The following is a 27,416-nucleotide window of genomic DNA, read 5'->3' as shown; positions in this document are numbered from 1 at the left end:
CTGGCACAGACTGTGCAAAGTCTCCTCTACCGCCGCCCGTTTGGCGGCAGAACCGCATCGGGACTCCACAAACACGTCTCTCCCCGGGGCATCGAATTCTATTCGGTATCCGTCTCTGATCAGGTCCAAGACCCACTGATCTGCGCCACACTCAGAAGGGGAATTAGCCCTTCTGCGTTTATCAGGATAAGAAACAGGCAAAGCCAACTCCAAAAAGCCAGGATCCACCGGGGGGGGGGGGGGGGGGGGGGGGGGGGGGCAGGCAGAGGGTCCGAAGAGCCTGTGGAAGAGCTCTTTTAAGCATGTATGCCCTATGCAGCATTAAAACAAAATCAGGGGAGAAAACTGCTCCCTGACCGCCCGGATCCTGCCCAGGACTATCAGCTCTATTATTAGCTTCACTCAGAGGACCCCCCCCCCCCCCCCCCCCGGATTCAGGGCTCTCCATTGCAACGGAGGCCGCGCCATGTGGAAAATCCAAAATGGCGTCCGCTGCCAGCTCACAGCGCGAAAGATCGCCACTTGCCATGCTCGGGCCGGCTCTACCGTCTGTACAGCACGAATTACAGAGCCCCGCTGCTGATTTGCGCTTGCCACATTTAGAACAGCGCTTTACAATCTCCGCAGCCATCGCCGAAAACGGCGGTAAAATTAAAAAATGGCAGTTCACGCCAAAAACGTCCCTATCGCGGCCCCACCCCGGAGGAGTCAGAAAACACTCTTACCTCACTAGACCAAGTATCACAGCTCCGGTCCAGCAGAAGAATCACAAGAAAAAAAAAACTCTTTTCCAAGATCGCTGCGCTAAAGCGCGATGCGACTTTAATTAATTATTTATTTATTTAACGCTGTGAGGAAAGCAGAGGCAAAAAGAGGTAAATAAAAACACTCCGGAGGCTCAGATAAGTGGGAAAGGCAAGGAAAGGCGAACCAATGTGCCTGCATCCACTGAGTGGGAAAGGACAGGGAAAAGCAAGCTAATATGTCCACATCCACGGGGGCATGGTAAGGCAGGGAAAGGGCTGACCTATGTGCCTTCAAAGTGAAGCTGCTATAGCCTCTAACACCCCAGCTAACAACTGGCAAGCCAGGAGCCACCCCCAGGCAGATTTTTGATGGAGCTCGAAGAAGCTGCAGCCATCCTGCTTGGGGAGATAGAGAATACTGAAAAGGCAGTGGAGCTAGCTGGCCATGAGGCACTGTGAAAAATTGAGTGCTCTCTATCTCCTCTTGCTGGTTGATGGACACAACCCATACGTAATGGCTTCACCTGCTTGATGACAAGGAATAGTGGGATATAAAAATAAATACATACAACAAAACCACAAAATACCTTGAAATTTTGCAATATGGTAATAGTCAGGCTGTAAAATAAGCATCTACCAATATAACCTATATTTATAAAGTAACATAGGCATGAAATATGAATTGAGAAATCACATGCAATTATTTATATGTCTCATTAGGATTTGAATGAGCAGACCAAACATTACAGAATTTAGATTAGAATGAGGTATACCAAAAATCATCCTAATTATACCCGTCCCGGAAAGATTACAGGAAACAAATCAGTTGCTTTTAGGTCTCTCTCTGCATGCTAAACAATTTTTTTTCGTAAATAAAAATGGGAGAAAACAGGATTCATTTATTTTAATAAGTCAGAATTACACACAGGCATTCCTGTAGGGTCACAAAGATAACCTAAAATTATGTTTCAGTTATTTTTCTTTTACCTCTGGTTACTCCCAAATAACTTTTGGGCTCCAAATTTCCAAGTATATCTGTCTATATAAAAGGCAACACCAACGTTCTATGAAGCCTCCAGCCGGAAGTGTGAAGGGGGCGAGATATCCGGTTTCCCTATGAGTGTCTGCCCCGCCCTCTCTGTAACACAGTCAGTGAAGGAAAACAGCAGAGCACGAAATCAAATCGCTGGCTCTGTAACAGTGAAGGACTCAGAGGGGAGAGAGGCAGAGGGCAGGGACACACACACTCCCACATGCACACAGAAGAAAACATTGCTAGCCCCCCGTTTCATTGCATCAGAAACGGGGCTTTTTTACTAGTTTAATATGCTTTTCACAGGGAAAAACAATGAGCCACATGACAGTAACACACTCTTCATTTAAGCTCCTACGTAGGAACGATTTAATCATCTCTTCTAGGGACTAATATTTTTTTAACCAACTAATAGTCATTCATAGGATATTTTACTTTCTAGAACTCGCACATAAACTTTAATAAAATAAAATGTACCTGTACAGTTGTAGCCATTTAAAAATCCATCCAGTACCACCTTGGTTGTATTTTCATAAACCTCCATCTGAGTAGAGTTTTCACTAAAAACTGCATCAAACACAAATTTGAGATCCTTATTTTTTCTCTTATTATGTCTCGGTTAGAAGTTTTCTTGCCATGGAAAAAAACTAACTTCTCTACTCTGGATCAAAAACCAATATGTGTTTATCCACCACTTGGACCCCCTTACTGAAGTTTCCTTCTGTTTCTCTTGATTCTGTGGGCGGACTCGAACCACCACCCTTACATGACTACAAACATCATCCACAGACATCTTGCCTTCAATTTTCTTTCAACAAGAAATTTAATTTCCTAAAATAAAAAGACAGTATCACATATAAGTAAGTTTTGATCTAAAAGTGATGATGTAATGAAAAACAGAAACAAACATTTAGAATTGTGAGTGGTGGGATAAAGATGTTTTTAAAACAAACGAAGATCCGTGCATTCGTTATTGTGTGGGGGTGAAACTTCTGATACAATATAAAGTTTTATATGGTTTGGCAGAAATATACCAAAATTATAGGACTCTGTTGAACCCTTCAGAGAAAACATATATCCGTCTTAATACGACTGAAATTCCCTGTGGAAATTACTCAACATGCTATGACACGGCTTGACAAACTCTGGGCACCAGGTTGCCATGGAGAAAAAAAAAAAATCGGACCCGGCGCCTAAGGTTTGCAGCCGGCACAAAAACATACCCAATGAATAGTGCAGGCAACCTCTTCTCTCTCTGCCTAACAAGACAGACAAAACTCTTCTTTCTGGCCAATAAGATGCAGCTTTCTTTTGCCTGGGAATGAAAGCACAACCTCATTGGCAGGGAAGGCAAGGAGCTCTCATTGGCCGGCAAGGCAGCAGCCTGTGGAGCCTTTTGGAAGCCCATGCCACACGGAGTGGGAGAGGATGAAGGACGGAGCAGCGTCAGCTGTGCAGAAGCGGAGGACGTTTTTCTGCCTCTCCCACGTGGCGGTTGTGCAGAGTGTCAGGGACCGGCAGTAGCAGCAGGGCAGTATCAGGAAGCAGCAGAGCAGAAAGCCGCATCATTGGGGAACCAGCAGGAGCAGCATTGGGAAACTGTAGAGAGCAGCTTCAAGGGACCGACAGGAGCAGTGCATGAAATGGCAAAAGCAGCATTTGGGGGGGGGGGGGGGGGGGGGGGGAATTGGCAAAAGCAGAAAAGAGAAGAGTGTTGGGATTAGTAGGAGCAGATGAGCCTGAACAGGGCGTGTCTACAACCTTTGGTAAGGCTGTTTAATTTATTTTCAAAGAGCCTCTGATTGGTTGTGTGTGGTGGATCATAGGAGACTACTGTGTGGGACGTGATGTGGGGTGAGGGCGGGGAACCACGAGAGACTACTGTGTGGGACGTGATGTGGGGTGAGGGCGGGGAACGAGAGACTACTGTGTGGGACGTGATGTGGGGTGAGGGTGGGGAACCACGAGAGATTACTGTGTGGGACGTGATGTGGGACGAGGGTGGGGGAACCACGGAGAGACTACTGTGTGGGACGTGATGTGGGGTGAGCGTGGGGAACCATGAGAGCAAGATGGTGGGGAGATCATGAGAAAATATTGTGTGGGATGTGATGTGGAGTGAGAGTAGGAGGCTAATGAGACTACTGAGTGGGATGTTATGAATCTACATGGGCTGCAAGACCAACTCAAAAAAACTCCAGGCCGCCCAAACACAGCAGCCAGGCTGATATTCAACAGAACGCGCTTCGAAAGTGCCAAACCTCTACGAGAAAAGTTGCACTGGCTCCCAATCAAAGAACGGATCACCTTCAAAATCTGCATCTTAATCCACAAAATCATAAACGGCGTAGTCCCAGGATACATGACAGACCTTATAGATCTGCCAATAGAAACAAAGTCAAATCGTCAAGATCCTACCTAACCTACACTACCCAAATTGCAAAGGACTGAAATACAAAACAACTTACGCATCCGGCTTTTCCTACATAAGCGCAAAACTATGGAATGGCTTCCCAAAAGCTGTGAAAACAAAGCGCGACCACCCTGAACGTCAGGAAATCACTAAAAACCAACCTCTTCAAAACGGCCTACTCCAACGACCCCACGTAAACCTCTTCACCCAGCAAAACAGCATGACTATAATCGTACTGGACAACACGCAATCTTCACCCTTGCGACCCTCGACTTGTAACTCATTCGATCACTATACAACCTTGTATCTGTTATCAACCGACTGGGCAAATGCCTTGATGGTACTATGTAAGCCACACTGAGCCTACAAATAGGTGGGAAATGTGTGGTACAAATGCAATAAATAATAAATAAATATGTGGTGAGGGGGGGGAGCCATGAGAGAGACTATTGTGTGGGTTTGGGGTGGAAATGAGGGTCCATGGTATATGTACACAAATTTAATAGCAGAGTTGCAAACAAGTACATTGTCCAACACCGAGTTGCAGATTTTTACCTTTGGCTTTTTCAATTGTGCCTGTGCTGGTTTTTTTTTTTATTATATTCTTATTATTATAGTGTGGTGACATTTGGCTTTTAACACTTGTTGAAAGAATAGTATACAACCACCTTTTAATAGTTCTGACTGTGAAGATCACAACACTAGTCCCTGACGCAGCCCTTCTGGCGTGAAACAGCCTGTGTTGGGCAATATAACCTCGTTGCAACTACTACTAAAATTGGTGTACATCTACCATTGACTGCTCTATTTTTTCCCTCTTTGGAGTTTGCGGATAGTCTGCCTTGTTGTTTTAGTACTTCTGAAGGTCCAGCATTTTTTCTGTCTTTCCACTCCCATCATTCTCTGGGTCCACAGGAAGTGGGTGGGGGGGGGGGGGGGGGTTGAGTTCAGCTAGAATAGATGCCAGATAGGTGTTGGGAGGGTAAAGGAACCAGATTATTGGGGGAGGAGGACTGAGGTGGGACAGGGACATGGAGAAGAGATACTGCATGGGGAAGGAGCATAGAGATAAGGACACAGGGAAATGCGAGCCAGGGGACACAGAGGGAAGGTGGTTGCTGCACACAAAGAGAAGAAATGTCAAATGGACAGGAAATCCTAGAAAGATAGTGATGAAAAAAAACTGAGAAAAGTAGAAAAGAGGCCCTGGGACCAAAGTGAATATGGAAAATACTCAAGACAACAAAGATAGAAAAACATTTTTATTCTGAATTTATTGATATATTTCAGTTTTGAGAAATGCACATTTCTGATATCTTTCATTCCAGTCCCTATGTCTCTAGTATTGCTTTGCATGAAGGGTCTCACTTGAGGCTTTCATTTTTTTTTTATTTGCCTTCATACCTCTATAGTGCTCTTGCTGCCTTCTTTTATATTTGTTGGAGGTTCAGGGATAAATGTGGCATGATAGAGTAATGTGTAGGTATTACTTATCAATAAGTGCAATCAGAAGCCCCATCTTCAGGCCTCAGACCCTCCTCTATCATGCCACATTTATCCCTCAAATGCCCTCTGCCCTTTCTATGAGAATGAAAGCCAATCAGTGAGGTTTTTATCTTGCTCATTGTGTGTGTGGATCATGAGAGCAAATCTCACTCTTTGAAATACTTTGCATATCTTGGTTCTGGTGGAGGCAATGCATTTGGTCTGCATTAATATGAATTTTATGGTTATAAAGATCTGTCTTGTGTTTCTGTTTTGTTTAACAGTAGTGAATTTTCACAACAGTTTCGTTCTATTTCAATGTTTATCCATTTCCTCTTTGCCTAATATTAAATTTTGTTTTGCCACTCAGTGTGATATATACCAACTAGCCGTTGAGCCCGTAAAACGGGCTAGTAAAGGAAGGGGGGGGGGGGGGGGTTGAAAGCCCCCCCCCCCGGGGTCCCCTCCGCCACCCGGGCCGGGTACCTGGCTTCACTATTCAAACCGCCTGAACGCAGCACACAGCTCATCTGAGCTGCCGTCGGCCTTCCTTCTTCTCTGCGTGTGTTCCGCCCTCGTGTGACGTAACGTCAGCAAGGGCCGGACACAGGCAGGTAAGGAAGGCCAACGGCAGCTCAGATGAGCTGTGTGCTGCGTTCCGGCGGTTTGAATAGTGAAGCCAGGTACCCGGGCTGGGTGGAGGGTGAGTGGCGGTGGCGACTCTGGGTGGGTGGGGGGAGCGGGTAGCGACAACCCTGGGGGGGGAGCGGTGGCAACGGTGGTTCCCTCACTCACAGGTGCGCAGGTTCCCTCTCTGTCCCACCCCCGTCATAACGTATTGACGCAGGGACGGGACAGAGAGGGTCTCTACTGCGCATTTGCGAGTGAGTACGCCTCTTGCCATTTATATGTTTGATAATGGGGAAATCAGGAGAGGAAAGAAAACCTTTTACATATCACTGTTTACTATTGCTTCATACCCTTTTTTCATTTTTCTATGTTTAAACTGACGCTGTAATAAGTAGCCTCCATTGCCCGCCACATTGAGCCTGCCATGAGTGGGAAAGCGCGGGGTACAAATGTAACAAAAAAAAAAAGTTACTCTCCAGAGCTAAGTAAACTCTGTAATAAAGAAAATGTTCTATTCAATGTGGAAACTCAAAACGAGTAAAACCTTTCTTCCCAAGGGAAACTTTTCGAAATCTAATACAGTCAATGGTCCTAAGTCATGCAGACTATTGCAACGGAATCTATGCGGGATGCAGAGAACAACTCACAAAAAAACTCCAGACCGCCCAAAACACAGAAGCCAGACTGGAATATAGTAAAACCCGATTCGAAAGTGCCAAACCCCTCCGAGAATGCTGCATTGGCTCCCAATCAAAGAATGGATCATCTTCAAAATCTGCACTTTGGTCCACAAAATTATAAATGGCGTAGTCCCAGGATATATGATAGACCTTATAGATCTACCATTAAGAAACAGTATTGGATCATCACGATCCTACCTAAACCTACATTACCCAAACTGCAAAGGACTTAAATACAAAACAACTTACGCATCCGGCTTCTCCTACATAAGCGCACAACTATGGAACGGACTCCCTAAAGCTGTAAAAACAATCCATGACCACCTGAACTTCAGGAAATCAATAAAACCAAACCTCTTCAAAAGGCCTACTCAAATGATCCAAAGTAACCCTTCACCCAGCAACACAGCATGACCAATGATCGTACCGGACAATATTACAATCTTCATTCCTTTCACCCTTTACAACTACCTCATTCAATCACTATATAACTTTGTATTCAACCTGGCGAACACCTTGACGGTACTATGTAAGCCACATTGAGCCTGCAAATAGGTAGGAAAATATGGGGTACAAATGTAACAAATAAAAATAAAATAGTTTGTTGTATTACCTTGGGTTATCCATAAGTACTTAAATTACAGTTGGTCCAAAGCTGGCTCCTAGGTCCTAAGAAAATTTGTCGAGGCCTGTGCTATGATCCTTGCACTGTTCCTGTTCTTCAGTTAACTTATTTGAGGTTTAACACTTTCTTTTACAAATACGCTCACAGAAGCATCTATTGTGCAAATATTTGTAGTGTATTGTTTGAAATTTCTATATGCAAATACCAGAAGCCTAAAAAATAAGATGGGAGAACTAGAATATATTGCACTAATTAAAAATGTATAATAGGCATCTCTGAAATTAATGGGATATTGTCATACCAGGGTACAAATTATATCACAGCCATAGGGTGGACCACTTATACATTGAGAACACTGTTAAGGATAAGACTTTGAATGAGGATCCTTCAAGGGTTTGTCACCATGAAGAAAAAATATTTTGTAATCTTGTGGTGGCAGTCTCTCTGAAGCAGCACTGTGTGTTGGGAACACCAGACAATATTAGGAGAATGACTTTCTGCGCAGTTAGTATGTATTATGAACTCTTGCCATTGGTAGGTTTGTCACTTCTCACAACGTGCAGTAATTATAATCGCTGAGGAATGCCATCAGCTGATGCTGAATAAATCTCAATTGCTATAAGCACAATTTTTATATATTACTTTACGGAGAATTTTAATTTAGTTAAATGTGGGGGGGGGGGGTGTAAATATTTGTAACGGAAACAATGCATGTAAATTTATCGCATGCATATTTATTGTGGGTATGCTGAAAACCTGCGTGGCTGGGTGTGTCCCGAGGCCTGGAGTGGGAAACAGTGCTTTAAACAATAACATACGTCGGAGGAGTAGCTTCTTCACTGTATGGTTTGTTGTTCTGTTGCCCCTCCGGGAGAGCCGAGTCCCAGAACCTCAAATCTCATCTCTCAAAATCATCCGCCTCCCTCACAGCTGGACATCAGCATTGGGATCCGCACTCCAGGCTATCTTTCCTAGAAGCAGGTCCCAGATTCTATAACACAATAATCAGAGAGTGGGCTCTGGGCTACTCCGCTTCACAACACTTCTCCAGTTTCCAGACAAAGCGTTACCTAGATAATCATTACTGTGTATCTCTTACTACCTAAATAAGCGGCAGCTCTGTCGCTTACCTACATTCGCGGAAGGGCGATTCCGTAGCCCCTCGAAGACTCGAACCCGTCACCTCACACAGTGACCACTCGCTCGCTTCCGCCGCACAAATTCAAACGCAAGCCACCTCGGCTCGGCGCCCTCCTATTGGTCCCGGACCGGTCCGCGCGACTTGACGCATGGCGTCAACCTTCGCACGTACGCCCAGGAAACCCCTGTGTCGGCCGTGAGAGAGAGGGTCCTGATTGGTAGAGCAGCTGCCTCGCGCTCTGGCTCTTCCCGTGCTACACTGCTAGTCCTCCTCCTGGGCTGGAGTGGCGGGCGGCCCGGGTTCAGTTCAAGGCAAGCGCGGGGAAGGAACTATAGCGGCGGTTGAAGTGGTTGTTTTCTCCTCTTCTGGTCAGCTGGAGCGGGGCATCACCAGTTAGTTTCGCCTAGCAAATGAATCCTTGTGACTAACAGAAAGTGAGCCCGTGTTTTTGTATACATGTTCAATATGCCACTTACAGACTGATAACAGCCTAGAGGCGGATGAGAGCCACGTTCTGCTGCTGGGCCCTCAGACTATAAAAGTGAAACATATAAAGGCATTCCAATGACGGGCTCAGGGGAATGGTAGGAGGGGGAGGGGGAACAGAGCGTGATAAAGTAGTAGCAGTATGATTATATGGTTTATAGTGGAATAGGAAACCCAGAGCTTGAAATATTTTGTCACAAGCAACAAAAAAAAAAATAAGGCTTAATCATCTTAATAGTTATGGGTTTACAACCAAAAAATGTTCGTGCCGTGTCATTTCTAAGAATGTGCATCATCATTATTTTTTTTAATCTTTATTGTCATGCGTACTGTTTCAGAAATAGCGTGCAGTTCTGAAAGAGTGCGCCCTGTTTTTTAATAGCGTACTTTTTGCCCAGGGCTGGTGTTTGGGGGTTGTAAACGGCAGTTGCTCTGGGCTGTCATGCCACCACAGGCCCCAAGTCTGCCTGCTAGTGGGTTTTGGAGTCCCCACTAATTTCTGTCCTGGGCACCATTTGTGCATGCACGCAGTATCAGGAAAGAGTGCATTGTTAGCAAAGCACTGTTGACAGGACACAAAACCCCACAACGTTTCATGTTCATGTTTTCATTTGCTAATAGCATTGGCAATGGTGTTTCAAATGAATGCACATCTATTGCAGATATAGTGGCCCATGAATTTCTGGAGACAGATGCCAGTTTGTTTTTCAAATAATAATTTGTAATATACTTTCAAATTCCTGACGTATTCATTTTCATATAGATTTGTTGACAAATACTTGTTTTGAAAGCATCTACACATCTTGACCACACATCCTTGTTCTTTATTGTGTTATGAGATGCCTTCTTTGGGTTACAGGCAGTTGGCTGGAGCAATAGTATACAATTAAATTTTTCTCCCTTTATGATATTTAAGACACATTTACACCCTAGTAGATTAATTTCTTTGGCATTCAGTTGTAGATTAGTCTGGTATGATCTTTGCACAAGAACAGTGCACTAGGATAAGAAATAATTTCATTAAAAAAAAATCAGTTCTACATTTGACTTCAAAAATGTTTTCATGACTTCTGTGATAACTTCTAAGAATTAAACTAGTGCCATGATTACTTGCTCTCTGATCTTTTAAACGTGATCATTAGCAATAAGCCTAGTACAAATGCCCAAATTGCATTAAGTTTGTATGTGTACAAAAATGGTGTGCATGAAATTAATATGACATTTCCATTTAAATAATTTGGGAAACATGCATTTAAGTGTAGGCTGGATTTTTTATGTAGCTGTTTGATGTCAATCATTTACTTATGTCTTCCATACATTTTAGTATTTTAAGCCCTTTTAAATGGAAGATCTAGGACTGCATTTTGATTAAAATTTTTAAGCACGATTACAATTTTTTAAATCATATAAATAAAGATCCTGCCTCCTCTGAAATCACTTCTGTTTCGAAATCACTTCTGTTTCTGCATGGATGGGATGGGTCAGAAGGAAAGCTTTGTCCTGTGCTGCAGACAGTCTATATGTAACATTGCCGCTGCAGGGTACCAACAGAAGACCACCTTTAAGGTAGACTGGTGTGTGTGTGAGAGGGTGTAAAATGCGGTTGGGGAGAATGATGCCGGATCACGCAGAGGACAGAGGTGGGGAGTGGAAGTGAGATGTTTGGAGGAGACAGGAGATGCTGTAAAGTGATTAATTTTTAAAATTGTGATTGCGATTAACTTGCAACCCCAGAAAGAACATGTGTAAGCTGCAGTGTGCCCCCATCATGATTATTTCAAACAATGTGAAATCCAAAATGGGAAGCCGATGATTGACAATGTAGAACACAAGTGAGTTGAGCCAATAGATTGGTGGTTAGTTCCTTGTTTGAGAGTCCCCTTCTCACATTTTTTGGGATTATTTATTGATGTAAAAAATATGGTTCGGTATCAGAGGCTTGTAAATAGAAGCCACAGACTCAGCAGTATATATATATATATATATATATATATATATATATATATATCCTGAAATTGTAGGTTGTTTCATAGAGGTTCCAGAGATATACTAGGATTTCAATTTTTACCAATCCTAGTAGCTTTAAATATTCAAGAATCAATATATCGAAATGTAAAAGTGCTGGTAGTGTGTCTGAGCTAAGTTTCACTTAGAAATTTGTAATAACAAGGTGATTTATGCGGGATGCAAGGAACTCATAAAAGAAACTTCAGACCGCTCAAAACACGGCAGCCAGACTTATATTTGGAAAAACACGATTCGAAAGCGCCAAGCCCCTCCGTGAAAAATTGCACTGGCTCCCAATCAAAGAACGTGTTGCTTTCAAAATCTGCACCCTGTTTCATAAGATTATCTACGGCGAGGCCCCAGGATACAGGACAGACCTCATTGACCTCCCAATAAGAAATACATCCGGATCAACACTAACATATCTAAACCTCCACTACCCAAGCTGCAAAGGACTCAAATACAAATCAACTTATGCATCCAGCTTTTCCTACATAAGCACACAACTATGGAATGCACTACCAAAAGCCATGAAAACAGCGTATAACCACCTAAACTTCCGGAAATTACTAAAAACATACCTGTTCAAAAAGGCGTACTCTACCAACCTTACGTAAATCCCTGAACCCTGCAACACTACGAAACCAAAGAACGTAATGGACACAACGTAACTCTTCCTCTGTACGATTCCTAATATGTTGTACTTGAAACTGATTCTACCATAGTATCACCGTGTAACTGTTTACACTGGAATTGGCGATCGCCTTTACGGTACTATGTAAGCGACATTGAGCCTGCAAATAGGTGGGAAAATTGGGATACAAATATAACAAATAAATAATATGTATCATACAGTAGCACATTACCTATTAGCATGGTGAAAAAGTACGAGTACATATGAGGTAAAAAAAGAAAAGGTTTGCAATACAGCATGCGTAATTTTATCCTCTGTTCCTCTAGTTCAGTTAGAACTGGGGTGGGAACTGGTGCTAAGAAACGTCATTCATTATGATCTGGGGACTTTTCACCTGTTTGTATCTTCCTTCTGCTTCCACATATCTAGTCTGATTATTGCAATAATGATCCTCTGATGGGAGCCATGCACCTGGGGCTCATTGTAGTTACGGTCCCTGAATCCTTCCACTAGGTGTCCACCATAAGGAATACCATAACTCTTTCCCATCCTCGGTATCATCCCCAGCCCGTTAACCCATGGGCAAGAAGACTTGACTTGGGGATCAAACTGGTGACTGTTTTGTATGGCAGTATACAGCGTAACCTCTTGAGCCCTGGATCATCTTTTTTTAAAATTAATTATTCATTTATTGTATACACAAGCAATAATCTTGTTACATGCAATAAAGGAAACGAGTTCAGATAATTAAATCACATATACTCTATCATAGAGATTAGTCAAATAAGAAACAAAATATTTCACTTTTGTCCCTTCCTTAGACCCCAAAAATAAGGGGGAGTGGAAAATAGATCAGGGAGATCAAAAAGAAGAAAAATAAAAAAAAAAGAAGAAAGATTTAACACTCACCCACCTTCTCTTTCTTAAGCTGTACTGATATTAATATTATGATCTTCATACTTTTTTTAGGTCTGTGAAAACTCTTAATTGATCTGGTGAAAAGAAAACATATTTAACACCTAAATATTTCACCATACATTTACATGGGTATGCTAACAAAAAAGTTGCCCCTAAGGACTTTGTCTCTTCTCTCCTATCTTGGAATTTCTTCCTTCGCTCTTGGGTAATTTTAGTTACATCAGGAAAAATCCATAATTTTTGACCACAAAACTGTTGATGCATATTTTTAAAGTACAACTTCAATATGGCGTTCAAGTCTTGCTCAAAAACAAATGAGATCAAGAGTGTAGTTTTATTAGTTACTTCAGTTAGTGAGTCCTCTAGAATCAATGATATCTTTTAATTCTTCAGATTTCTCTCGTTCCAACGCTTCAGGAATCCCTTCTTGATTTTTTTTTTTTTACAGGTAAAAAGTATATTTTATTTATTGGAGGAATATTTTGAGGAGAAATCTTCAAAATTTCAACAAGATAGTTTTTAAATAGCTCAAGGGGAAAAATTCCTACTGGTCTTGGAAAGTTCAAAATCCTCATATTCAAGCGTTATAGTTTTCTAATTGTTCAGTTTTTTGACGTATACTTGAATTATCTCTACTAAGCACTGAAACATTTTCTTTAATATTAGAAATATCATTTTGAGATCTCTGTACCTGATCGTTGAAATCTTGTTTCAGTTTGTCCATTGATTTAGAGAGTTGGTCTGCTGTAGATACCAGATTCATCGTTTCTTGAGTAGATTTTGTTATCAAGACTTTCATATTCTCCATAGTCTGCCATATAGTATCAAGAGTCACCACCATGGGGGGATTCAAAGATCTCTTCCTATCCAAGTTTGTAGTTGTCGCCCGTAATAATTCTGAGAGAGAACCCTCTCCGCAGGTCCCAGTCTCCGTGCCTTCCGCGTTCTGTAGGCCTACCTTCTCTTCTCGAGTTACGGCGGGACATGGTGGGATTCCAGCTATCGGAGGAGAAAGCGTGGTCTCGTGTTCCAAAGACATTGGGTTCCCTTCCTCGGCGTCTGGCGGAAACTCAACTCCGGGCTTTATCGGTGGGCTTTGGAGTGTGAAACTATCCAACGTTCACTGTTTAGGAGAGGATGCAAGAGGTGGAGAAGATATAGCTTTAATCACCCCTTTTCTTTTTGTATGGGGCATATTTTTAGGGGATAAAGTTTAGTACAGCTAGCGTCGGTCTGTCTCACTACTCCCGGTGTGTCGATGCCATCTTGACCACTCCCACCGAGCCCTGGATCATCTTAATGCAGAAATCTAAGTATATTTCAGGCAGGTGGGGGTTAGACATTTCCAATACTGTCTGGTTTCAAATACATTGTAAAAAGAGAAGTACAGTAAGTGCTCATTCAGATACTATAGTTCTCAAAGGGGCTTAAACAGAATTTCACTTTTAAATTAGAGATATAATATATAATTCTGTGGTGCTTGTCAACAGACTAATTTTGTGAAATGCTGTTACTGTGCTCTGTATCAAGCTAACCATGCATTTATCTTTTCATCTTGTGATGAAAAGATAATGTATGTAAGATACTTGCATATTTTGATTGTGCCTAATTTGCATGTTGTGATATTGACAATTAGGCTGCATGATATTGCACATATATGCAGTGTTTATTAATGTACTTTGCTATATTGGCCCTTCAATAATATAAGAGACCTGCACTTGGTTAGTTGGAAGACTCCCACTGCATAAAAGTGTGATTGTCATACACCTTTGCTCAGATAATTATTTTGTAAAGGATCCGTGGTAATTACATTTCAGAAGTGTGAAAACTCCAGAGCAAAGATCATACGAGCCTAGAAGGGAGTTGATTTAAGAATAATATAAGGAAACTTTTATTTACAGAAAAGGTAGTGGATGCCTGGAAGCCAGATCCTGAAGACGAAACTAATAGAATTCAAGAAAGCCGGAGATGATGTATATATTACCTACAGTGTTATAGTGGACTGGGAAAATGTACAGCCAAGATAGGCTGTTCTGTTTTCTGCTTGTTTTGCCCCCTTTGCTGGACTTTGGATCATGGGCTGTGGGTGGGGGTCATTGGCCCTATTGGAGCCAACTATTCCTTGTCATCAAGCAGATGAAGCCATTATGTATGGGTTGTGTCCATCAACCAGCAGGGGGAGATAGAGAGCACTCAACTTTTCACAGTGCTTCATGGCCAGCCAGCTCCACTGCCTCTTCAGTATTCTCTATCTCCCCAAGCAGGGTGGCTGCAGCTTCTTCGAGCTCCATCAAAAATCTGCCTGGGGGTGGCTCTTGGCTTGCCAGTTGTTAGCCGGGGTGTTAGAGGCTATAGCAGCTTCACTTTGAAGGCACATAGGTCAGCCCTTTCCCTGCCTTACCCATGCCCCCGTGGATGTGGACATATTAGCTTGCTTTTCCCTGTCCTTTCCCACTCAGTGGATGCAGGCACATTGGTTCGCCTTTCCCACTCATCTGAGCCTCCAGAGTTCTTATTACCTCTGCTTTCCTCGAAGCGTTAAAAAAAAAAAAAATGAAACAGAGGTTTTCCTTTGGTTCTTCTATGGGACCGGAGCTGTGATACTCGGTCCGGTGAGGTAAGAGTGTTTTCTAACTCCTCCAGGGTGGGCCCGCGATCGGGGCGTTTTTGGCGCGAAACCGCCATTTTGAATTTTCCCGCCGTTTTTGGCGATGGCTGCAGATAATGTAAAGCGCTGTTCCCGGTGAGGCAAGCGCAAATCAGCAGCAGGGCTCTGTAAATTGTGCTGTACAGGCGTAAGAGCCGACCCGAGCATGGCGAGCGATGATTCTTCCCGCTCAGAGCTGGCAGCGGACGCCATTTTACATTCCCCACATGGCGAGGCCTCCGTAGAGACAGAGAGCCCGGGGGGGGGGGGGGGGAGGGGACATCGAATTGAGGCTATTCAGGGAGCGGCTAGCCCCAGACAGGATCTGGATGCCCAGGGCAAGTTTTTCTCCCCTGATTTTGTGTTATTATTGCATAAAGCATACATGCTGAAAAGAGCTCTCCCTCAAGGGTCGTCTGAGGCCCCTTCTATTGTCTCCCCCGGTGGATTCTGGCCTGGGACTGCCCGCTGAGGCTATTTTCCCTGGTAATTGGCATAAAGAAATGCGTAGAAGGGCTAATTCCCCTTCAGATTGTGGTGCACCTCCTTCCCCCCCCCCCCCCGTGGTTGGGCTGTGAGGATTCGGAGAGTTCTGGCAGGCCTTCGTGGTCTGAGGAGCCAGAGTCAGGTGCAGAATTACCACAGGATCTGGATGATCCCTCCGCGGTGAGGATTTTCCACCGTGATGAGCTGCCAGCGCTTATTTCAGATGCCCTACAGGTCCTTTCTATTGAAGAGCCTGACAGTGGCATGGCCTCCTCTGTGAATCCTAGGATGGCTAGTACCAAAAAGCCTGCTCGAGCCTTTCCTTTGCATGACTCCATCCAAGAGCATTTTTCCGCTCAGTGGCTGACCCCGAGGGACCTTTGAAAGTTTCCAGGGCTATGAGGCAATTATACCCTCTGCGTGAGGAGCATTTGGCTCGCTTTGCAATGCCTAAAGTGGATGCCCTAGTCACTGCGGTGACAAAGAGAACTACCCTCCCTGTAGAAGGAGGAGTTGCCCTGAAGGATATACAAGACCGTAGGCTGGAAGCAGCACTTAAACGGCCCTTTGAAATTGCAGGTCTTACTGTTCGGGCGTCTGCATGCAGTTGTTATGCTGCTAGAGCCTGCCTGGCGTGGTTGCAACAGGCAGTGGAACAGCCCGGAGATGGAGCGGAGCCCTTCTCGGATGTGGCTCCGCTGCTGGAGTCGGCCTTGTCCTTTTTGGCTGATGCCATTTATGATATTGTCAGAGCTTCGGCTAAACAAATGGCAGTAGCAATGGCGGCTCGCTGTCTTATTTGGCTACGACATTGGGCAGCGGACATGGCCTCTAAGGAAAGGTTGGTGAAGTTGCCCTTTCAAGGCCTTCTATTTGGTGAGGAGTTGGAAAAAAAAATTGTTAAAGGCCTGGGAGATCCTAAACCCCAGCGCTTGCCCGAAGATAGGTCCACTCCTCCTATAGACCTCGCTTCCATGAAGCTAGAAGGTACCCGCCCGGGGCGTTCTGCTGGGTTCACTTCTCGTGCCGTTTTTTCAGCAGAGGAACTCCTTTCGCTCGGACAAGCGTTCCGCAGCCACCGGCTCTAGGCCTGGAGTTTAGGGGCGACCCTCTCAATGACGGTGCGCCGGCCCCCTCCTCGCTTCCTGTCATCGGAGGACGTCTTTCCCTCTTTGCCGAGGAGTGGGCCAATATTTCCTCAGCTCAGTGGGTTCTGGACCTGATCAGAGATGGCTACAGAATAGAATTCAACGCCCCCGTAAGAGATGTGTTTGTGGAGTCCCGATGCAGTTCTGCCGCCAAACGGGCAGTAGAGGAGACTTTGCAAAGTCTGATTCAGTTAGGGGCCGTGTCCTCGGTACCTCCCGCCGAACACGGCTACGGCCGGTACTCCATCTACTTTGTGGTGCCGCGAAAAGGTGGGTCTTTTCGCCCTAAGAGTGCGGCATTTCCACATGGAAACCCTGTGCTCCGTCATTGCTGCGGTACAGCCAGGAGAGTTTCTCATGTCTCTAGACCTGAAAGAAGCTTACTTGCACATACCAATTTGGCCCAGAAGTTTCTGAGGTTTGCGGCATTGGGAAAACATTTCCAGTTTCGGGCCTTGCCTTTTGGCCTCGCCACAGCTCCCCGAACCTTTTCGAAGGTAATGGTGGTAGTAGCTGCTTTGCTCAGGCGAGAAGGTATCAGGGTTCACCCGTACCTAGACGACTGGCTCATCAGAGCAGACTCTGTAACAGAGAGCTATCAAGCTACAGCCAGAGTGGTCTCAGTACTTCAATCTCTAGGCTGGGTCGTCAATATGGCCAAAAGTCACCTGACCCTCTCGCAATCTCTAGACTATTTAGGGGCTAGGTTCGACTAGACTCGGGCTGTGTATACCTACCCGAGCTAAGGCGCTGCAAGCTTCAGAATCAGGTCCGTCTGCTCCTGAGGATGCCCTGCTCACGAGCTTGGGACATTGTCCAGCTGCTGGGATCGATGACAGCCACATTGGAAGTGGTGCCCTGGGCGAGAGCGCACCTGAGACCTCTACAGTATTCCCTACTTCAAAGATGGTCTCCAGTTTCTCAGGATTATCAATGCAGACTTTCTTGGCTCCCTGCGGCCCGACTCAGCATGGAGTGGTGGCTCTCAGACAGCATGTTGCAGCGAGGAATGCCGCTGGCGCTCCCCGATTGGTGTCTAGTAGTGACAGATGCCAGCCTGAAGGGCTGGGGCGCACATTTTCAAGGGGAAGCATGCACAGGGTCTATGGACACCTGAGGAGTCGGAGTGGTCCATCAACCGCCTGGAGTTGAAAACGGTGTTTCAGGCGCTTCTGGCCTTTCAAGTGACCCTGGAAGGATTGGCTGTCAGTGATGTCGGACAACAAGACAGCAGTGGCCTACATAATCGAACAAGGCGGCACTCAGTGCAGGGCACTGGCCGCGCAGCTGAACAGATTTGCCACTGGACCGAGCTGGTTTCTGTCGGTAGCTCACATTGCAGGTCAGAGCAACGTGCAAGCCGATTATCTAAGCAGGCATCAGATCGATCCAGCAGAATGGGAACTAGCAAACGAAGTATTCCTGCAGATATGTGCCAAATGGGGCAAGCCCGTGATGGATCTTATGGCGACAAGTTCAAATCTAAAAGTACCGTGCTTCTTCAGCAGACGGAGAGATCCTCGCTTGGCAGGGTTAGATGCCTTGACTCAGCCCTGGCCTCCGGGCCTACTATATGTGTTCCCTCCGTGGCCCTTGATAGGGCGCGTGCTCCTGCGGATTCGGCTCTACCCAGGAGAAGTGGTCCTCATCGCCCCGGATTGGCCCAGGAGGCCTTGGTATGCAGACCTCCGACAGATGCTCGTAGAGGCTCCCCTTCCTTTACCTCTGGTACCGAACCTGTTGTCACAGGGCCCGGTAGCCATGGAGGACGCCTGCCGCTTTGGTCTTATGGCATGGCAATTGAGGGACAAAGGCTATTCAAACACAGTCATTTCCACTCTCCTGCAGGCCCGCAAGCATTCCACTTCCGTTGCTTATGCCAGGATTTGGCGCCAGTTTGAGTCTTGGTGTGCTTCAAAAGCGATCACACCCATGCGGGCTCCTGTGTCGCCTATTATGGACTTTTTGCAGGATGGTGCAAGTGGCAGCGTTGGCCTCCTTTCGTGGTAAGGTTGAAGGCGTGTCTTTAGCTGCTTATCCAGATGTGGCACGGTTTCTTAGTGGGGTGCTTCGGCTCCGGCCTTCCGTGCCAGCACCCTGTCCAGCTTGGAACCTGGGGCTAGTTTTGAAGGCCCTGCAGGCTTCTCCTTTTGAACCGCTTCGGCGAGCATCGGAGAAAGAGTTGAAACTAAAGGCCGTTTTTCTTGTGGCCATTACTTCGGCGAGACGGGTGTCAGAGCTCCAGGCGCTGTCCTGTAGAGACCCATTTTTGCAGTTCTCAGAGTCCGGGGTCAAGGTTCGGACCGTGCCTTCCTTCATGCCTAAGGTGGTTTCAGCGTTTCACCTAAACCAGCCTATTTTCTTGCCCTCCTTTGATAAGGAGCAGTTTCCAGAATTTTTTGGGCAGTTGCACCTGTTGGATGTGCGCAGGACTCTGCTGCAGTATCTGCGAGAGTTACTATCTCTTTCAGGATCTATGATCATCTGTTTGTTTTGCTATCAGGTCCTCGCAGAGGGTCTCCAGCGTCTAAAGCCATTATTGCCCGCTGGCTCAAAGAAACTATCTTTTCAGCTTATCTGCTTGCCGGCCGGTCTCCACCTGTAGCCTTTAAGGCGCATTCTACCAGAGCGATTTCTTCCTCTTGGGCTGAAACTGGAGCACTCTCTCGTCAAGAGATATGCAGTGCAGCAACATGGGCTTCTAAGCTCTCTTTTGCCCAACATTACAGGCTGGATGTGGCTGCTAGGAGGGATGCGCGTTTTGGAGCACAAGTGCTAGCGCGTGGTGTGACCTGTTCCCACCCTATATAGGGATTGCTTTGTTACATCCCATACGTAATGGCTTCATCTGCTTGATGACAAGGAAGGGACAATTAGGTTCTTACCTTGGTAATTTTCTTTCCTTTAGTCATAGCAGATGAAGCCATGAGCCCTCCCTGCATGATTGTCTGTATGCTGTGAATCTGTTTCAGGTTCTGTTTTTGTTTTCCTGACGTTCCTTCCTTGGGAGAAAGTTGGAAAACAGTCTTTAAGATTCATGTTCACTTATAGGAGGATGAGTCCATTCCCTCCAGTTTATGTTTTGGAGGATGAGTTTATTCCCTCCAGGAGGTTGCGTGTATCCCCTCCAGTTATACAATAAGGAGGATGAGTTTATTCCCTCCAGGAGGATGTGTTCATTCCCTCCTTTTGAGTTCATGCCCTTGTTAAGGGGCCATCGTTCGCTGTGAGGAAAGTTCATGTTATTCCCATTGCGGTTTGCCATACTGCTTTGGAAGCTTCAAATACTGAAGAGGCAGTGGAGCTGGCTGGCCATGAGGCACTGTGAAAAGTTGAGTGCTCTCTATCTCCCCCTGCTGGTTGATGGACACAACCCATACGTAATGGCTTCATCTGCTATGACTAAAGGAAAGAAAATTACCAAGGTAAGAACCTAATTTTACCTTTTCATTGTCTTTCAAACAGTAAGAAAAAAAAAAAGATGCCTACAGTAAGATTTCTGTTGCAATGGAGCATCTCAAATTGAGTCTTCATAGTAGCCAGTTTTCATTGGTTATTTTATAAAATTTATACAAATATTTTCCTATGCAGGTATATTTAAGCAATTTTCAACACTTTTTTTTTTCTAAAGGTTTGCCAGTCTTCAGCATGCCGAAGTCCTCAAGCTTGCAGAGTATTTTCAGAAAGTCCATTTGGCGTCATTTGTATAATTTTAAACCTAATACTAGTTATGTAGACATCTGGGGAAGAAAAACCCACACATCAGCAGTATGGCAGCAAGAGTGGATCATCGAAAAGGAGTCAGTAGATACATCCAGTTCTCCAGATATTGATGGATCTAAACATAACAAAAGATTGCACATACCAGCAATGCTTAATGAAGTCATGAATTGTTTAGCACCTCATCAAGGACAGGTGAGCTTAATATTAAAATTTTTGCAATCCCTCTTAATATCATCTCTATGAAGCTTTCAAGCCCTTTGCCAAATTATATTAACAAAAAATTCAACTCTTCAATATTCTGCTAGTTTATTTGCACCTACAAGTTGTGTAAAACACACATAGACGTCTTAAGCACCACTTAGAATAATTTAAGCAAAACCAATAAAAAAAATTCAGTAATGATATCAAGCTGCAAAGTAAAGAGCAGCACAAACAACAAGACCCCCTACCCCATACCAACAAAATATTGAAAACTTAAAAAAAGCAAACAAATGTTTTAGTGAAAGTAAGTTAAGGCACTGTTGAAAACAACGAAAATAGTCTAACTATCAGATATTAACTTTTAGTTTAAGGCCATTCATATATGACAAGAAATACATATGAATTGCCCATTAGATGTAGAGTTTCTTTCTTATTCTTTGCTTGGGCTCTGCAGCAGTAAAACCACATCTGCTTAGAAGAACATAATAATTCAATTTGTTAAATCCAAACCAAGGCTGAACTTGAGATTGAAACTCTAACTGCAGAAACAAAGGAAACAAGTTGAAAAGTGCACACTTCTAGTGTGACCGGTGCGTTTCCCCTTTCCTCCATTTACAAATTTATGCATGGGGGAATTGAGTATGAAGGCACATAGTAAAGGGTGTTTATTAGCGTATCAGAGGCTATGGAGCTCCTCTGTGAGTAGTTCTGTGGGTATATTTGTTTCTGTTTTCATTACCTAGATGAGGCATCCATGACACACTCTCACGCAGTACACTTAACGGCATTCAGTCTTTGACCTTGATAGCAGTTAATAAAACTTTGCATACTATCAAACAAACAGCAGCTGCGCATTATCCACTTCCATCTGAAATAGTTAAACAATATGGTTCAGTTCTAGCTCCAGCTCCATTCCTGTATGCAATGATCTCCCATACCCCAGATATGAGTATAGTTCCTGAACAGTGGACAATCACTCAGATTTGTCCCAGACTGAAAGATATAAAAACAAGTACATCTCGGCTATCGTTCAATTGCAAATGTATTATTTGTTTCAAAGCTTATAGAGAGTTTGTAGTGTAATAGCTGACTACTTATGTAGAACAAACCAATGTATTACATCCACATCAGTCAGGCTTCTGTTGTCACCATGATACACAATCAGTACTATTCGGTTTTACAACATATATCTCTACCCACTTGATCAAGATAAGCCTATTCTACTGTTTTGACCTCTTCAGCCTTCGACATGGTAGATCATTCTCTTTTGCTTCAGGGTCTACAGAAAATTGGGAAAATTGGCACTATTACACTGGTTCATCTCCTGCCTCTCAGAGAGGAAATACATAGTTCAGTGGAACAATATGAAATTTCTTATCCTGCATTACGTAGCATACCTTAGGGATCTATTTTAGCACCAACCCTCTTTAATTTCTTTGTCTTGCCACTTGCTTGTTTGATCCAATCGCTAGATTTCACACCATTCTTGTATGCTGATATTTTGTTTTTGATTGTTTTGACCCATCAGACCCTTCAGGTATCACTTCCATCAATGATGGACTAACCAAGGTAGCTAATGGTTTCAGACACATAAATTAAGACTTAACTCAGGTAAATGAAAGGCTATTATCTTTTCTACTAGTAAAGAAGTTTTACCTTTACCATGTCCATTTACCATTAATGGCACACAAGGAGAAATTAGTTCTTACCTGCTAATTTGCTTTCCTTTACTCCCTCCAGACCAGCCCAGAATAGGACTGATGGATTGTGCACTCCTTCCAGCAGGTGGAGACTGAGAGCTCTGACCCTAGAGAGAGAACCAATCAGAGCCTGGCCAAGCTAGTAGATAGACTCAGTATTAGTGTCCCAAAGCAGAAGAAGAAAGACACAGGTAACTTGAGCAGCTACTAAGACGTAGTAAACATAAGAATTGCATCTGCTCAATGTGCTAAAACTGGCTGCCCCACTTATCTTTGGGCGTTTCTTGTATTTATTTATGTAATGATATAAACACACACAGTGCACTCCATTTAAGTGCACGTCGGATAAGCGCATGCTCTGTTTAACTGCATGCTGTACTTTGGCCCCGTTTTGGTGCCATGAATTTATATGGGGACAAACTTCGGTTTAGCGCACCACTGATAATGCAAGATTCGCTTATATGCAAGGTTAAGACTGCTCCTCTGCAGGAAAGACTGTATAAGCGCGCACACGGAATACGGAAGCTGATTGGCGTGTGACAACCAACGAGATTTCAAATTTACCGTCCCTTAACTGCCACAGGCAGAATTAGCAAAAGAATGTTGTTAGAGTGTACACTGGAGTCGTCGTATTCACAATGGAGAAGGGTAGTTAGTGGGTTTCCTCAGGGGTCTGTGCTAGGACCGCTGCTTTTTAATATATTTATAAATGATTTAGAGATGGGAGTAACTAGCGAGGGTAATTAAATTTGCTGATGACACAAGTTATTCAAAGTCGTTAACTCGCGACAGGATTGTGAAAAATTACAGAAGGACCTTACGAGACTGGGAAACTGGGTGGCTAGATGGCAGATGATGTTTAATGTGAGCAAGTGCAAGGTGATGCATGTGGGAAAAAAGAACCCGAATTATAGCTATGTCATGCAAGGTTCCACGTTAGGAGTTACGGACCAAGAAAGGGATTTGGGTGTCGTCGTCGATAATACACTGAAACCTTCTGCTCAGTGTGCTGCTGCGGCTCGGAAAGCGAATAGAATGTTGGGTATTATTAGGAAAGGTATGGAAAACAGGTGTGAGGATGTTATGATTCCGTTATATCGCTCCATGGTGCGACTGCACCTTGAGTATTGTGTTCAATTCTGGTCGCCGCATCTCAAGAAAGATATAGTAGAATTGGAAAAGATGCAGCGAAGGGAGACTAAAATGATAGCAGGGATGGGACGACTTCCCTTTGAAGAAAGACTAAGGAGGCTAGGGCTTTTCAGCTTGGAGAAGAGATGGCTGAGGGGAGACATGATAGAGATATATAAAATAATGAGTGGAGTGGAACAGGTGGATGTGAAGCGTCTGTTCACCCTTTCCAAAAATACTAGGACTAGGGGGCATGCGATGAAACTACAGTGTAGTAAATTTAAACAAATCAGAGAAAATTTTTCTTCACCCAACGCGTAATTAAACTCTGGAATTTGTTGCCGGAGAATGTGGTGAAGGCAGTTAGCTTGGCAGCATTTAAAAAGGGGTTAGATGGTTTCCTAAAGGAGAAGTCCATAAACCGCTACTAAATGGACTTGGGAAAAATCCACAATTCCAGGAATAACGTGTATAGAATGTTTGTACGTTTGGGAAGCTTGCCAGGTGCCCTTGGCCTAGATTGGCCGCTGTCGTGGACAGGATGCTGGGCTCGATGGACCCTTGGTCTTTTCCCAGTGTGGCATTACTTATGTACTTATGTCGCGCAACTGTAAGACTTTAACACTGGCTGAACGAATAGAATTTCTTAAAAAATTAGAAAACAAACAATGTCAAGCATCTATTGCTAAAGAATATGGTGTCAATCTCAGTCAAATTTCACGTGTCTTGAAGCAGAAAGACCAGCTTCTGGAAGACTGGTAAAACAATACAAATCCACGCCGAAAACAAAAACGAGCGGGAAAAGCTGAGGAGGTAGAAGATGCTCTTCTTCGGTGGTTTTCTCAAGTCAGGAGCAGACAGTTTCCTGTCAGTGGTCTACTGCTTATGGAGAAAGCTAATCAGCTAGCTGAAAGTCTTGAACTAACTGAATTCAAAGCCACTGTTGGATGGTTGGAAAGATGGAAGGAGAGGAACAACATAAAATTCAAGAAACAGCATGGTGAAAAACAAGACGCTGATGACTTTTGGTGCTGAAAATTGTGTTGTTTCAGTTCTTCCTAACCTCTGAATGATTTTGCACTTCGTGACATTTTCACTGCTGATGAACAACGTTCTCTATGGCGAACAATTCTGATGGAACACTTGCATTCAAACAAGCCGAAACTACAGGAGGTAAAACGTCGAAGCACTGACTGACGATCCTCTTGTGCTGCAATATGGATGGCAATGAGAAGTTGGAACCACTCGTCATTGGAAAGAGCAAACAGCCCCGTTGCTTCAAGAAAGTGAAGCGACTTCTTGTGTCATACGAGGCTAATGCAAATTCATGGATGACTGGGGAAATTTGGAAGCAGTGGCTAAGAAGTTAGACACTAGATTGCGGGCACAAAAGCGTCAGATTTTGTTGCTTTGTGATAATTGTGCTGCACACAGTGATGATGTCAGGCTGTCTAACGTCAAGGTGGTCTTCCTGCCATTAAATACTACCTCTCTGATCCAACCTATGAATCGGGGCATAATAGCCAATTTCAAACAACACTATCGGGCTCTTGTGCTACGTCGTCTGATGAGCGTTATGGATGACCAGACTGGCAAGGATAAACGTGCTGTTGAACTGGCTCATAATCTATCACTTGGATTCCCTACATATGCAGAAAAAAGCCTGGAATCATGTTACACAGGCAACCATTGTGAACTGCTACAAGTGGGCAAGCTTTGTTAGGGATGTGGAGAAGGATGAACAGATGCAGCTGTTGCAAACGCGTCAGATGAACAGGTTATTGACATCCCAGCCAGTGTTACTGAAGAGGAGTTTCATCACTACATAGCTGTTGATTACGATATACAAACAGCTGACGGCAGCACTGATGTCGAGATATGCTCTTACATGCAGGCAACGGCTGATGATGAAACAGATGATGAAATGAGCAGCGAGGCACCTGCTGACGAATTCAACAACCTCCTGTCACTTTTGCAAGAGCGCTGGAGAGTCTCAACACTGTGCGGACCTATCTGGAGGCGACTGGATGTCAATGCTGTGACGGTTTTTACTGTCTGGCAGACGTAGTCTATGGACTCACAGGACACAAGAGTGTACAGAGGACTATGACTGATTACTCAAGTAAGCCTAACCTCAGACGCAGCCGATCCGCAGGAAGACCTTGCACAGGTAACACAACCGATTGGAACAATGAAATCTCGACGTGACCGAGGGAAAAGAAGGGAAAAGGTTGTAAGACCACCTGCTCCTTAGAAAATTCCAAAAATGGAGACCGACAGGAAAGAGCCTGCAACTCTGAATTCTCCTGGCTGAGACAATGGCTACCAATAACACCGACTTGAGCATCAAGTCTTTAGAGTACCAGGACCCCAAGGGTTCAAACGGTAACTTAGAGAGAACTGAAAGAGCCAAATTAAGGTCCCAACTTGAAATCTTTATCAAACCCCGCATTCTAAAAATCCAAGTCCTGTGCCACTGAAGCTCGAAACGGGGAGATATTCCTGATCTGCACACCAGGCCTGAAAAACTTGCCAAGTTCTGATATAATTCATAGAGGTGGACCTACGCCAAGACATAAGCATTGTGGCCACCACCGCGGCTGAGTAACCTCTCCATCAACCGCGCCCGCTCGAGCCAGGCTGTAAGACAAAATCGAGCCAGGTCTGAGAGGAGATCTGACAAGAAGGCACTGAAAATCGGCATACCAAGGCCAGCGGGGCCAGTCCGGCGCCACCAGGATTACTCGACCCCTGTGCCGCCTCTATCTTTTGACTCACACGATTCAGGAGAGGCCATGGAGGAAAAGCATAGAGAAGACCAAGGTTGAAGAGTATCCATTGCCCTTTGCTTTGAGAACTCTTCCTCGATTGAAAAATTGAGGCACTTTTTGCGTTGAGACTCGAGTCTAAGAGAGTTCCATGACCGAAGCCCCCAGCACGCTACAATCTCCTGAAACGCAGATTCGCTGAGAGCCCATTCCCCTGGGTCTGGAGTGTTGCGTCTGAGAAAGCCCGCCTGAACATTCACTCCCACTACATGAGACGCAAGAGGGCAACTAGATGAAGTTGCACCCAAGACATGAGCTGCGCCGTCTCTAGTTTCAGCTGCCAAATTCTCGTCCCCCCTTGCCGATTGACATAAGCTAAGGCAGTTTCCATTGTCTGACAGCACCGCGAACTGATTTGCGTACTAACAGTGGATGGAATGGCTTCGAGCGTCCAACCGAATTGCTCTGGTTTCCAATAGGTTTATTTATTTGTTACATTTGTATCCCACATTTTCCACCCTATTTGTAGGCTCGATGTGGCTTACATAGTACAGAGAGGTCTTTGCAGGCTCCAGTGTGAACAAATTATGCAAGAAGTCTCCAGTCGAGACCAAAGCCTCTGCACATACCATTCCTAACAGTGACCTCCCAGCCCTTGAGGCTGTCATCTGTTGTGACTACCACCCATTGTGGCAGATCCAAAGGCATCCCCTTGGATAGATGGCCGTGCAAAACTACCAACGGAGGCTGCTTCGCTCCCGAGCTTGCAGAGGCAATTTGACCTGCAGAAGAGTACCTTCTGAGGCGACCATCG

At 44.6% G+C, this 27,416-nt stretch overlaps 2 protein-coding genes across 2 annotated transcripts in view; one reads left to right on the top strand and one right to left on the bottom strand.

The window, feature by feature from the left end:
- Positions 1 to 8,795, bottom strand: part of KIF18A (kinesin family member 18A) — a 172,995-nt gene extending 164,200 nt beyond the window's left edge. The window contains 6 exon segments of the mRNA XM_030200688.1: positions 2,257 to 2,391; positions 2,394 to 2,438; positions 2,441 to 2,509; positions 2,512 to 2,610; positions 8,431 to 8,603; positions 8,743 to 8,795. Of these exon segments, the coding sequence (XP_030056548.1) occupies positions 2,257 to 2,391; positions 2,394 to 2,438; positions 2,441 to 2,509; positions 2,512 to 2,572 (310 nt within the window). The 5' untranslated portion in view covers positions 2,573 to 2,610; positions 8,431 to 8,603; positions 8,743 to 8,795.
- A 179-nt stretch (positions 8,796 to 8,974) lies between these two features.
- The window catches only part of METTL15 (methyltransferase like 15), a 277,974-nt gene continuing 259,532 nt past the window's right edge, over positions 8,975 to 27,416 (top strand). Inside the window, exons 1-2 of the mRNA XM_030200687.1 lie at positions 8,975 to 9,187; positions 20,711 to 20,994. Coding sequence (XP_030056547.1) covers positions 20,728 to 20,994 — 267 coding nt within the window. The 5' untranslated portion in view covers positions 8,975 to 9,187; positions 20,711 to 20,727. The remainder of the gene's footprint in view (positions 9,188 to 20,710; positions 20,995 to 27,416) is intronic.

This window comes from Microcaecilia unicolor, chromosome 4 (genome assembly GCF_901765095.1).
Source record: "Microcaecilia unicolor chromosome 4, aMicUni1.1, whole genome shotgun sequence".
NCBI lineage: Eukaryota > Metazoa > Chordata > Amphibia > Gymnophiona > Siphonopidae > Microcaecilia > Microcaecilia unicolor.
Note: the sequence above shows the minus strand (reverse complement) of the source record. Positions and strands in the feature narration are given on the sequence as shown.